The sequence below is a fragment of the Monodelphis domestica genome, chromosome 4 (genome assembly GCF_027887165.1).
Source record: "Monodelphis domestica isolate mMonDom1 chromosome 4, mMonDom1.pri, whole genome shotgun sequence".
NCBI classification, from domain to species: domain Eukaryota; kingdom Metazoa; phylum Chordata; class Mammalia; order Didelphimorphia; family Didelphidae; genus Monodelphis; species Monodelphis domestica.
Genome location: NC_077230.1, coordinates 83,696,429 through 83,711,025, shown reverse-complemented (window position 1 = coordinate 83,711,025; position 14,597 = coordinate 83,696,429). Strand labels below are relative to the sequence as shown.

At 34.1% G+C, this 14,597-nt stretch overlaps 1 protein-coding gene across 6 annotated transcripts in view; it reads left to right on the top strand.

Annotated features, from left to right (window-relative positions):
• The window catches only part of GSK3B (glycogen synthase kinase 3 beta), a 242,874-nt gene that overhangs the window by 202,584 nt on the left and 25,693 nt on the right, over positions 1 to 14,597 (top strand). For all 6 annotated transcript variants that reach the window (XM_001363271.5, XM_001363187.5, XM_056793505.1 and 3 more), the window contains one exon: positions 7,393 to 7,491. In XM_001363271.5, the coding sequence (XP_001363308.1) occupies positions 7,393 to 7,491 (99 nt within the window). The remainder of the gene's footprint in view (positions 1 to 7,392; positions 7,492 to 14,597) is intronic.

Genomic DNA, 14,597 nt, shown 5'->3' with positions numbered 1-14,597 from the left:
TTAATTCTGTTCAGTCCCCTGCTTTGTATAACAATACAGTTCAAAACACACTAATAATGTGACGACTTGATAGGATCAATCTAGTATAGCATTATTCCAAATAGTCAATTATGGCTATTATGTACCAGGAAGATGGATAGAAAGCAGAGTTCTTTCATATTTCTCAGACTGAGCCTAATTGGTAGTAGGGAAAGCAGTGGAAAAAAAAAGATACTTAAGAATTTTCAAGCCCATCTTCTTCATATCCATATCCTGTATTGTAGAACCTGTAGGAGGATATCATTTTCAAAGATTAAAGAAATTTGTCTAGAGAAAGAAATTCCTCATAGTAGCTAAAGTATGAAATGACTCAGCTTTCCTTCTGAATAACTATACCTGTGGTATTAATGTAATTGCAGTAATTCATAGAGTACTTTAAAAACTTCCATTTATATGCTTTATGGCAAATGCCTTCAGAAAATAGGGTCAATATTAAAAAACTAGAACCTCCCTAGCCCAGTGAGTACATCCAGGTGCCCGAGGGATGATAAGATGTAGCATCAGTTTAAGAACATCAAGAGAATTTTTCATTTCTTCAACAAATTTTGATTGAGCACTTCACAATTCAAAAGCATCCTTCAGTTTCCTACTATGTGCAAAACACTGATGCAAGGTTCTGGGGCTACAAATTCACCTAACATGTATTAAGCAACTATATGCCATACATTGTGCTAGGCATAGTGGATACAAAAAAATAAGAACAGTATCAGTTCCTGACCTATGATTGATACTCTCTACTTGCTCTTGTTCAAGGAATTTATTACAAGCTCATGTAGTGAGTGGGATTAGGTAGAGAGTTTCACATGTATGTGAATGAGTTAATATAAGATTATTTAAGAATGAAAGGGCACAAAGTGGGCAAATTAGAGAAGGTTTTCACAGAGCTAGTGGTACATAAGCATGACCTTCAAGGAGAATTAAGAATCCCAAGAAATACACAGGGGTTGGAGATGAATTATCAAGTCCAATAAACAGCTAGAATTCAAATTTAGTCAAAACTTGGTGATTGTGAATGTAAGAAGTATGAAGTGAACCTGGGAAGGTGCTTAGGAGCACCAGATCTGGAGGAGTTCAGATGTGAGACCAAGATACATGAATTCTATCCTATAAGCAATAAACATCCCATGAAAGATTTTCAGTGAGGAGGTGACAGTCACATTTGTGCATTAAGGAAATTATTTTAGTCCCTGTGTGGAGTATGTATTAGAAAAGGGGGATCCTGGGAATAGGAAGGCTTGCTAGGAAGCTCTTACACTAATCTAAATGAAGCATACCAGAACTAGGATCAAAAGCATCATAGTATCATAGATTTAGAGCATGAAGGGCTCTTAAATGTTATTTGATCCCCTTCATTTTACAAATGAAGAGACTGAGGCCCAAAATGGTTAAGTGAATTATTTGTCCAAGGTCACAAAGCTAGTAGCAGAGCTATAATTCAAACCCAGATCTTCTGACTCCATGTGAAGCATTCTTCCCATTTCCCCTCACTGAAGGGGGCAGGGTATGTGTAAGAACTATTATGAATGCAGAATAATGTAGAATTGAGAAGATTTAGTAGTTAATTAGATATGAAAAGTAAAGATCAAAGATGACACTGAGGTTATAAGCCTAGTTAAATAGGAGGAGTGGTACCAACAACGGAAATAAAAAATATTTAGTGTTTGGATAGATAATTTAGCCTTGAGTTTGAGAAATTGATGGAACATTCAGAGAAATGTCCACTAAGTAGTTAGCAGTATTGGATGGGAGTTTGCATTAGGGCTAGATATCTTTGAGAGTCATTTACTTATAAGATAATTGAGTTCATTAGAGCAGATAAGTTCAGAAGAGAGCAAAATAAAGTTTTGTGATCAGAAATCATTAGAACAATTAAGAGGAAGTAAATAAAGACAGCTTTTTCTGAGAATTTGACAGTGGAAAGATAAAGGAACTACAGGACAAATGATGGCTTAAGGAGATGTCAGGATCAGATCAAGGAAGTTTTTGTTTTTTAAAATTTGAAAAAAATCTTTGCACTTATGTAGACATAGGAAAATTGCTAATAAAGAAGTAGAAACTGAGGATGAGAGATGGGAAATAGTTGAAGCGAGCTTTGAGAGGAAATACAGAGAACACATTCTATATATTCTATTCAAAGATAAATAAGAAAATAGCCACTCCTTTCTAGGTGCTTTTAGTCTCACGGGGAGAAAAATTGATCCACTGATTACTATAATAACAAGCAGACCATGAAAAATGCCATATTAAGTAATATGAGCAAAACACTATGACTTACACAATTCAAAACATATTTCTTGCTGAGAAGATTGAATAAAGCTTTATTATATGGGACATTTATTGAGTATCATAGGAACAAAGAATGATTAAAAAAAACAAAGGTTCAGAGGCAAGAGAAAACAGTGTAAGTTTGAGGAAGAGCAAAAGTAGACCATTCTGACTGAAACATAAATTATGTGTAGTGGAATAGGAGACCATTAAGGTTGAAAAGTAGATTAGGGGCAGATTTTATAGGCCCTCGAAAGTAACTGGGTTTTATCACTATGAGAAGACCCTGTATTACATGAAAGAATCAGCATTGTGGGATTCCTGCTTTCAGATTGTCTTGTGAGAGAGATCACAAGTACTAAAAGTAATGTACAAGGTAGACTAGAATTACTGATAAATTATAACCAAATAAATTACTAATATTAGATAGCATTTATCCTGAAGTTTTGAAGGCACTGGTAAATTGAAATGAATGATATATATGCAGTTTTGAAGAAACTAAAGAGTTGACTAAAGAATTTCCAAATGACTACTGCATGGAGAACTTTCAGGTTGCCAGAATGATTTCTATCCATAAAGTAGTTTTCAGAAAAAGTCTTGGAACCTATCAACCCATGAGTTTTATTTATATTCCATGTGATTGGGAGATGTAAGTTGTTTGGTTTTTTTTTTCCCTTGAGAGAGTTGAATTATTAAACTCTCAAACAACCTATATAATAAGGAAGGCCATTATTTTTATAGTAAGAAATCATATCTATCTGATCTTCCAGAGCTCCCTTTGAAAGAAATGTATAAATATTGGCAGAGGGAAACCAACAGAAATAATTTATTTAACCTCTGAAATGTTTCTTATACAAAAAACTTAAAAATGTGTCTCTCTGAATTTATGGGATTCTTTCTATTTCCCTAAAACTAGGGAACTGACTTAGAAATAGGAAACAAATGGTAGTATTTTTGATGTTCTTTAAGGATCTGTTATTGGTCTAATAAGTTATCTAGATTTTTATAAACTATCTGGGAAAGAGTGAGATATCTGGAATTGAAGTTGATGCTATGATGTGCTGAAGAGGATGGAAATGCACAGCAGAAAGAGAAGAAAATTATATAAATAGGCTGAAATAAAATAATGTTCATAAAAGTAAAGACATTTTAAGGAAAGGTAATCCAATTTTTTCATAAATTAATATGACATCACAATGAAAGAAAAGGGCATACGAGTGATCATAAGTGGATAAATTCATTATACTACTCTAGTCAGCAGTACTAAATACTTATAAGGAAGTGTATTGTTAGTAGAACCAAATAAATAAATAAATAAATAAATAAATACTCAAATCTAGAAATACTTCGTGTAGCATATAAACATGTTAACAGAACTATAGAAGAGGATGATTAATAAATTGTTTTCTGTTGATGCTAATAGAATGCTAATGTTAATAGAACTATAGGTGATTAAGACTTTGAGGGGAGACTTTATGATGATTTATTGGAGAGAGTATTGAACTGAAAATTAGGATATAGGACCTCCTACTCTTTACAGTGTCATTAACTACTATAGCTGTATTGACCTGAAATAGTTTACAATAGTCTTAATTCCTCATCTGTAAAAAATAATAGGGGTAAGTTAAATGGTCACTGGGGTCCCTTCCAGGTCTAAAATTCTATAATTTTAGGGGACTATTACATGAAGAAAAATAGTTTAATCTAGTAGAAAGTTGCGCTTGGTGACAAATGCTCTGAGTACCACTCCTGGCTCCAGTAAACTAGCTGTGATACAGTAGATGTATCTTAACTTCTCTGAACTTGATTTTCCTCATCTGTAAATTAGGACTAGTAATATTTGTACTCTTTCACATAGAATGGTCTTAGGATTATATAAGGTAATAAGACAACAATTATAAAGTGGTTATAGAAATAAAAGGTTATTGCATTATTATGGAGTAAACAAAATTCAACCTTTTGGCTTAAAAGACAAGGTTTGAAGTAAGATTTAATTGAAGTCAACATAATTGTAGTATAGAGTTAAATATAGGCTTGTTCCCCAAATTTTGAAACATTAAAACTTTTTATTCCCCACAGCATGAAAGAGCAAAATTTAGGTTAACAAAAGAACCTCATCTGGAATTGTCAAGATGAGCACATTTTCCAGATAAGGGCCTATTCCTTATACACCAAGGCTTTTTGTTTAGTTTTAACTGTTTGGGATGGAAGTCTTAATAAAATCTATACTGTCTTAGTATAGCCTTAGTATACTGAACATAATTTAAGCTTTTCTTGACATCTAGTATGTACATTCAATTATTTCTTTAGCCCAACAGTTGTCTCTCTTTCCTTTGGGGGAATGTAAAAGCAAAATATAGTGCATTGGAAAGAGTGGTGGGTTTAGTCAGAGGATCTGTGTTCAAATTCTAGCTCTATTATTTATGATCTCCATGACTTTGAATATACTTCTTCAACTCTCAGGGCTTTAGTTTCCTACTCTGTGAAATGAGAGATTTGGACCAGGTAGCGCTTCAAAGTCTCTTCCAAGGGCAACTGGTTGACTCAGTGGATACAGGGCCAGGCCTAGAGACAGAGGAGGTCCTAAATTTAAATATGACCTCAGATACTTCCTTGCTGTGTGACCCTGGGTAAATCACTTAACCCCAGTTGCCTCACCTTTATACCACTCTTCTGCCTTAGGCTAACAGAAGGTAAAGGGTTGTTTGTTTGTTTTTTAAACTCCTTTCTATTTCCAAATTAATGAATCAATGAACATCCTGTTCAAACCTTAATATATCCCCAAGAATATATCCAACACCAGATGTATAATTCATGACTTCTAAGCCAAATTCCCACAGCCCAAATTTGCACCTAGTATAATTAAGCTAGAATGATGTTACTAAATAGTTAAAGAGCAAGAATATAATCCACCCTAAAAATTTCTGATTGGAGAAAGTAACATTTGATTTGAGAAAAATACCATAAGAAAGCATAATTATGCTCCACTATTAAGCTGCCAAACCTATTCATTAAGGATAGAAAAGTTTGTCCAAATTTATCTGCATATACAAGTAACAACATTTAAATAAACTTCATAAATTTATAAGATAAAATTTGTGATGGAGAAAGAAAGGGATGCATAATTTGGCTCCCCAATAGTCTTACTCAGGAAAGTACTCAAATTGAGGGTGAACCATCTGATTCTAGCTCCTCAAAAATTTTCAACAAACATCATGAAGATTAGCATCCTTCTCTGGCCATTCTTTAAGGAGTAGTCCTTTATTATTGATATATTAAGGCCTCAGGGTAAGGCAAGGTAATGAACCTCTCTCATTACCTGTTGACTCTATGTTGTATTCAGAATAAACCAACTTTTGACAAAAGGAGGAAGAGGAGACACATTTGTCCCCATATTTCACATCTGACTTCTTGGAATTCTTAAGTAGAATTGCATCCTTCTTGTTGATAACATTTAAACACCACAATTTTCACTAACATCACAACATTCATACTTGGGGGTGAAGGTGGTTTATGTATAAACAAAACCACATATACATGTATATATACATACATATACACACACAAACATATACTTCTATCTGTAATGATGGACATGAGCCTACAATACTGTTGGTTTTTTCAAAAAGAGAGATTAGAAGCTTTAGCAAAATTTGCTCAAAAATAGAAATGTTTTAATAGTTTAAACCTAGAGCATTTACCAAGTATTTTTCTTTTATAGTATTTTACAATAATATTTGTCCTGCTAAATAGTAAAGCTTTTCAAAGGATCATTTTGCTTTTGTTTTTAATGTAAAAAAGATAGCCAATGAGATTGTTCACAAGAGTATAAATTGTCTTTTAAAATTAGTTTTGCTTTTGTTATAATTATACACTATTTTTTAAAAATAATTAGGTATATAAGTAGTTCAGTCTGTAACCAGGATGAGAGACTTATAGGCAGAAAGCTATGAGGAGAGTAGAGGAGAAGATAGAATTGGTGATTGTAAAGATATCCAGGGGGGCCAGTTGAGATTATTAAACCATAGATTTTATGTCCAAGCCTCCCCCAAAAATAGTTTCTGGAATAATTCACATTTCTATGGCACTTTGAGGTTTGCAAAGTCCTTTGTCAACCACAGCCCTATGAGTTTAGGTGCTGCAAGTATTAGTATTTCCATTTTACAGATTAGGAAACATAGTCTAAAAAGAGTGAAGGGATTTGCCTAGGATCATACAACTGGTAGTATAGGAGTCAGGATTATGAAGCTCTGTCCTTCCTGATTTTATATTCATACTGTACATTATGTTAATCTCCTTTGTAACATCATTGTTGAGAAGAGAGAAGTTATATTATTTATTAATGGAACCAACTTAAGTATGATATAATGGATTTTTACCATTATTGAATCTTAATTTCAATGCCCATAATGTCCAGAATAATGTGTTGGGGAGGACCCATCATATAGATGTTTGAGGGAGAATTTGAATCCAGATCTCCCTGACTCCAAGTTCAATGCCCTATCCACACTACCATCCTTTCTCCTTCATTATCCTGGGGTTTGGGGTTTTTCCCCCAAAAAATACCAACTACCATGGATCCTCTTGCCTTTCCTAAAAGTAAAATGTCGGTTTAAGTGGGCTGCTTATAGTAAAATGGCATTGAATCTGTCCTAAGTTTATTTCCATGTTTCTCAGAGATAATATAAGCTGATAGTAAATCATGCTATTAGGAAATACTTTAGGCTAATTCATATAGGACACAATTTCCCAACCTTTTCAAATCCATCATGTTTCTATAAACTTGCCAGGACATTTGCTGCATGTCAGAATTTTTCCCCTTTCTTCTACCATCGTTATCAGCTTCATCTTGCTCCAGTTTCATTTTTCCTTTATCTATTAAAGCCTACATGTAGAAAGAGAACCTTGAAAATAGATGGCACTTTCTTGATTGACAAGTAGGTGCTGCGTTTAATGGGTCGTTAACATTATCTTTTAGTCAGGGATAATTGGAAGCATTCTAGAACTAATCTCTTCAAAAGCTGGTATCTGATTATTTGACATTCAGATTTATAAGTGAAACCTAACTTTTGTTTTGCTTTCCTTTAGAACTGTCAAGTAATCCACCTCTGGCTACAATCCTTATCCCTCCCCATGCTCGGATTCAAGCAGCTGCTTCAACCCCTACAAATGCTACAGCAGCTTCAGGTGAGAACACATAAAAGTCTTTTCTCTCTTCTCAGTTCCTGAGAGAGTGGAATAGCTTATTCCACAATCTTTTTTGAAAGGGAAGAGATATCCTTTAATTCTGATTCACCTAGATTTTGCCTGTATTTGCTTATTCTGCATATCAGGAACAGCCCTTGAAATGATAAATGAATTGTTGAAATGAATAAAGAAGTGTGTTATTTTTACTTCATTACTTTCAGATTCATGATTTCATTAGTGTGAATACTCTATTCAGTGAAACAGATTGCCAACCTTGCCTCCACACCTTTATATATGGGTTTTTTGAGTTTCTATGATCAAAATATTCATCACCAAATGTTCAACCTTTTAGTGGCCAGCCTCAGCAATGTTAATTAGGCTCATTCTATGACATGCACATAGTGTAATGGCACCATCTTTAAAAGTTATTCTAACTTGGTAGGATCTGATTCAGTATTAATATAAACTTTAAGAGTCCTGGTAAATTCCATGTTGTATTAAGGCATCTGAGTGAGAGGTTAGTGAAGGCTTTAAGTTTTTTTATATATATTTATATATTTATTATGGTATAAATATATATTATGTCTATATTTTATTTATGTCTATAATTTTCATGTGTGTGTGGATTTTTTTATCCCAGTAAAATGCACATGAATGCTTTCACATGTATATATGATAACCTACATATCATATATATAGGCACTATGTTTATGCCTATAAATCTGCACACACACCCTTGGTCTTGTAAATCCCAACCAGATAAGGAGCATTCTTTTCTTTTTTTAAAAAAATTCTATTGATATATATTATTTTTATATCTAATATTTAGCCCTCCCCACATCATCTCCTAGAGATCCATCCCCCAGAACAAAGGAAAAAGAAGATGGAAGGAGCAGTGGGTCCACAAAAATCAGCCACATATCAGAAAGTATGACATTCCCTACAGACTTATATACTTAGAGCTCACCTCCCCATCTCTGCCCCCCTCCCCCCAAAAAAAAGATGACTTCTGATAGCTCTTCCTTAGGGCCAAGCTTTTTAATTTTTCAGTGTTTAGTTACAATTGGGTTTAATATAATGCTATAGTCGTGTATTTTTTTCCTGGATCTGTTTGTTTCATATTATTCCATTAATAGAAGCCTTCCTATGCTTCTTTATCACTTTGAGGAGCATTTTTTTCATTGGGGCTTTTTATTTGCTCAGCTTAGATTTTGCCTTATACCAGTCTTTTAAAATGATTTCCTAGTTATTATGTATTGACTTAAAAGAATTTTAGTTTAATTCAATTTTGAGTTCTTATAATGTCATATAAGACTGGAAAGGACATGAAAAGAGATACTCATTTTTCATTTCTTATAAGTAGATATCTTATTAGTAGAATAACATTTAAATTTACTTATGCAGGTGAGAATATAAACTATTCTTTAAAACTCACTTCTGTCAAAAAGAATTCCATCATTCAAGAACTCCTTCCCAGAGTAAGCTAGTTAGCACAGTAGAGAAAGCACTGGGCCTGTAGTTGAAAGAACCAGGTTCAAATCTGGCATTAGACACTTCGTAGCTATGTGACCCTGGGCAAGTCACTTAACCCCAATTGCCTAGCCCTTCCACTTCTATCTTAAAATTGATACTAAGACAAAAAGGTTAAAAAAAAAAACTCCATCACAACACACATTAGGGTGAAAACTGAATGAAATCATAAAGGTTTCTTGGGAATTTCTCTTAAGTTGATATGATTTTCATGGCCATTTTGATATTTATAAACTTTCTCTTAAAATATTGAGAAAAGTAGTCTGAGAAAGCGTAGTCTCCTCTGAAATATTGTTTCTATATTTACTTTGAGTATTTACGTTAGGTGCAGGGAGTATAGGTATTTCTGCCAGTGCTAAAACCATTATTGCACTTATTGTTCAGAATCTCACTTACATGTTTTTAAAGCCTTCAGTCTTATATGTTTTTTTCTTCCTTTAATGTAGCTTGATTTTATTTCCCAGTGAATGTTCTGAAATTTAGCATTAAAAAAAACTCTATACTTGAAAACAAATGGAGAAATTCCCCTTACCTTTTTTTTAAAACAAAACTTCTTTAGAGGAAATTACAACTTTATAACTGAATAAAATGAAATCTGTAGTGCAAATATATTTAAGTAAAGGTTTAAATCATACTAGAGGTATAACAGAAAGAGCCCCTGACTTGGAGTCATAAGACCTCCATTCTAATAAGACTCCATCTGACCTATTTTATACCCAGGAGCAAGTCACTTCAACCTCAAGCCTATTACCTCATCTCTAAAATTGCAGTTATAATACTTCCTTTCAACCCTATCTCACTGTATTATTTCAAAGAATTAAAATTCTGTAATGTCATAGCTAAATAGAACCATAATCCTCATGATTCTCCACAAATAAGAAAACTAAGACATATCAAAATGGAATGACTTGCACCATAACATGTGAACTCAACTTTATAGATTGTAATGTGCTATCTATACATGTTATGGATGGCATTATTATTGGGACTGCTTGTTTTCACAGACCACCCTGTACTCTGTTAGCAGAGTAGAATCCTAATGATATCAATCACTGGGTTTGCAGAATGGAACAGTGGACTCTCTAATAGTTGTGCAACTGATTTGACCCCAAAGAATAGCTGGAAAATGTTTTACAGGAGGTAGCAAACTCAGGGATCTAGGACAATGTCTCTTTTCAGGTACCAAATTCACCAGATTTCTATTAATGGCAGTCATTTAAGTACACTGTCAGATCCCTTTGCACTAGAGAGCTCAATGCCACAGGAGACAGATTTTTTCATTCGTGACCCTACTTTACAGAAAAAGCACCTATGCCTTCCTGAATGTCTACCATATGCCAGAAAGTAAATTTTTCATGACAGCGTCAACTTAACCTTTTTGCACAAAATTGCTAAAATTCAGTGATTGTTCATCTCTAATATTGTTGGAGATGGAAGCAGCATGCTATGGTAAAAAAAAAATCACTGACAGGGTTGTGTATTCAAAACACTGGGTTTGAATACTATCTCAACTTGCGTACTTCCTAAGTGATCTGCCACATCTTTTCACTGCTTTTTGTCTCATTTCCCTCATCTACAAAAAAGAGAGGGTTTTACCAGATGATCTTTGAGGTTCTTAGCAGCTCAAAGTCTTACAAACCTATGAATAATGAGACATAATTTCATATTGTGTAATTGGAAATCTTGTGCCTTTGAACTACATTTCCTAGGAGCCCACTGACTTCCTGTCGTTCCGTGCTGACGTAGGCAGGGGATAAATAGGGTAGTCTTTCCTTCCTGGGGCAGGACATTGGTGGAGCCAGCCTTTTGAACAAGTAGGTTAGCCATGGGCATATAGTTTTATTTTGTTACCTTTTTATTTTGTTACTTCTAGTGATCATTAATAAATCTTAAATATATAATATTTTAAGTATTGTAGATTAATTTTAATTTTTACAATATGGCACAGTAAGTAGAGAGCAATGACCTATCAATTAGGAGATCTGCATTCTAATTGCAACTCTGTTACTATCTAGCAGGGTGACTTTGAACATTAATATCTCAATATCCTCAGTTCTCTAAATTCCTCCTATAAAAATTAAGAGCATAGTATCTACCTCATAGAGTTGCTGGGGATAAAATAAGATAGATGCTAGAAACTGTTTTGAGAGGTAGAGAGGCATAAGGATTAAAGTACTGCAGAAATATGTTATAATTTTTACTTTCCTATAGTAATTTGCCAATCTACAGAGAAAAAAATGAAAAATTATTTTAAAAGAACAAGTTGACCATATGAAAATGTTCTTATTTTAATTGGCAGTCAACTTTTAGTTTCTCATAGTACATGAGATCATTTCTAGGTACTAGTACTGTACTAGCCAGTTCATTTGGTTAACTCTTCCAACCACTAATTTGATGGATATCTCTTTTTATTAGCCCTGAAAATGAATATTATGAGTAGTTAGGGTTTTTTGGTAATCGTATTTATTACCAGGTTAACAAAGCAGCTACTGGATGTTATGAGGATTTGGGGGGGGAGCATTTGCAGTAACCTTGTGTGACCTGACTTTCATGTTGTTTTGATAGTGATTTTGGCATTTGTAAAATAGCATACTCTTACAGCTTAATAGTTGTCTGAATCAACATTAATTCAGCATGAAAATACTAAGTGGCACTGGCATCCCATTCTGAGCATGCAGGATTTCAGCAAAATAAACTTCCACTAAGGAGTTTAGATCATTTGTATCATAGTTTTATTAATTTAATCAATAAGCATTCCAGTTGTATATGTGGAATATAGAGGCGAGAACACCAGTCTGGGAATCAGGATACCTACATTTCAGTTCCAGTTTTGCCTCTGACTCACTTGGACCTCAGATTCCTCATCTGTAAAATGAAAAGTTTGAAGCAGATTTAATCCAAAGTTATCTTTCTGCTCTAACATTTATTAACTCTTAAGCCAAGAAACTCATTTCCGACAAACCGTTTATCGACACTATTTTAAGAAGTGATCATATGGAATTAAATTTTAAGCATATTCTTTTATTTTCTAACAGATATGGTAATAAAGTTTATGTTATGAAGTGCTCCTCACCAAGGGACTCTCTTTTAGAATTCTACATAAGAAAATTATTTTTCCTTTTATTTTTTAAAAAAAGCAAAGCTCTTTATTTGCATCCACAAGGTCCTCCTCTAGTTGCCTTTCCAAAGTCTGGAGATGACCTTGGGATTTCCAAGGCTATACCAACAAAGTATAAGATCTCTCAGATTTCATTCTCCTCAAAAGCCCTAGAAATAAATTGTGTTTGCTTTCTGAGGTCCATCATAACAGAATACAGAGAGGCACACCACTAGCAGGAAGGCCACTTGGAGATAAATTCCTTTACCACTGCAACCTCTGAAAAAGAGAAATGCAAAAATTTTCCTGAGTCACACTTCAACCCCTACCCTCTTCCATTTCTGCAGTGACCAACAGAAGACGGAGCAGGAAATATTAAAAATCACAGGTTTTAAACCAGCTATAAATATTAATCTAGATAGTGGTACTCTAAATATGAAATCTTTACCTATTTACCATTGAATGGACTTGCTTTTAGAAGAACTAAATTAGATTTAACATTTTCGTTATAAAAAAACAAACTCCCTACAAGAAAGAAGTTTCAGCTAAATAAAAGACTGGTTCTCAGATTCTCTTTGGAGAATTAAATAAAAGAATAGGCAGGATTGATTTTATCATGAGTCCTAGGAAGGAAGTTTATATTTGGTCATCTTATATTGATATATTCATGATAAATATATTTGCAAAGGATCGAATATAAAAATAATTATAGCTTAAGCACCAACATCTGTTTTTGCAGAAAAAGGGACAGAGAAAAAATTATTGAAAATAGATTAAGACCCTCCGAATTAAATCAGCATAAACTATTTGGTGATTTCATTGTAGACCTAAAGATAACCAAAAAAGTTGTAAAATACAATTAGGAGTTCAATTTTAGTCTCCATGCAATTGACTCCTGGATGTATATATCCAGCCCATGATCATTCCAGTCAAGTGTCTTTTGGACATTTACAAATTAAATTACCATAGATACCTCAAATTTAGCATGCCAAAATAGATTCTATCATCATTCTCCTAAAAGAGTTTATAAACAGTACTACCTCATAAAACTGAGATGTAAGGGATGGAAAAGACAGTTTAAAGACAGTCCGACAAAGTCATAGGTCATATATTTAGAGCTGGAAGGGATATCAAAGGTTATCATATCCAACTCCTCAATTTATTGGTGAGATAACTAAGGCCAATAGAGGTGAAATAACTTCCCTAGGGACACTCAGCTTTAAGTGTTCATGGTAGGATTGAAACTCAAATCTTCCTGACTTTAGTCCAGTGCTATATCTGCTATACCACCTAGTTATCCCAAGTCATCCTGAAGACACAAATGAAAGATTAAAAAAAAAAAAGATCCATAATCATTTTTGTAACAAACTTCTTACCATCATGGACAATGGACAAGCTTATAGAGGAAGTATAAATGATACAAAAGAAAACAAAGGTTGGAAAAGCAGCTTCAATCGATATATGAAGAGAGAGTCAGCGTGTGCTATAAGTGGCACAGTTTTGAGAGTAGTGAGGGTCCAGTTTTCAAAATATCTAAAGAAGAGGGGAAGCTACCAAAGATTAGAAGGGAGGGAAAAAACCCTCAGATCTTATTACCCCAAAATAAGACAACCAAAAGAGCATGGATAGCTACTGACTCAGGCCTACTTTCGCATCTATATAAAACTCTTTTGAAGATAATCTATGAAACAGAAAGGGCTTCATAAATGGGAATATTAGAAAGGAATGGTCAGGCCTTTATAAAAAGATATATTCCAATCAATCAGCCTATAGGCATGTATTAAGTGCTTACTAGGTACTAGACTCTATCCTTAAAGAGCTTACATTCTGATGGGGACAGACCAAATCTTTACCATCACAATCAGTTGAAAATTGTAGGAAACAAATGATTCTACTGTACTTATGTATTAACTATAAGGAAGCATTTGATTTAATAGAACAGAAATGCTATTTTAAAAGCTCTCCCCTAATAAGGCTCTGCTTTTAGCATGTATGAGAATTAGACAAGATTCCTTGAAAGAAATATTGTTATGCTATCATTATATCAAGCAAGGGAGGGGGCGGGGGGGGGGGGGAGAATGGGGGAAAGAAAAATCTGCTTTCCAGAAGTTCTCCTCTGCCATTGAGGAGATGTAGCATAGAGTTCTAGGCAAGAAGGGATTATCAGTAGATAGTGGAAGTCCTCCAGACGCACTTCTTTTCAAGAGGACATGGTACTTATTACATCAAATCCCAAAACATTGCAAAGCTTGCTAAGGGGGAGTCTATCATCACTGAGGCATCTGACCTAACTATACCCAAAGATCAAGTGGATAGAAAATGTCCATCATCCAGATGTAACTGGAAGGACCACCTATAAAGCAGCATATATAGATGTGTATATGTAAACTAGGTAGGAGTAAAAGATACAGAATTGAACAGGAGGAAGAGATAAGCTCTATTACCTTTGGGAAGTTGTAGAGGTTTGGGGTTGTTTTTA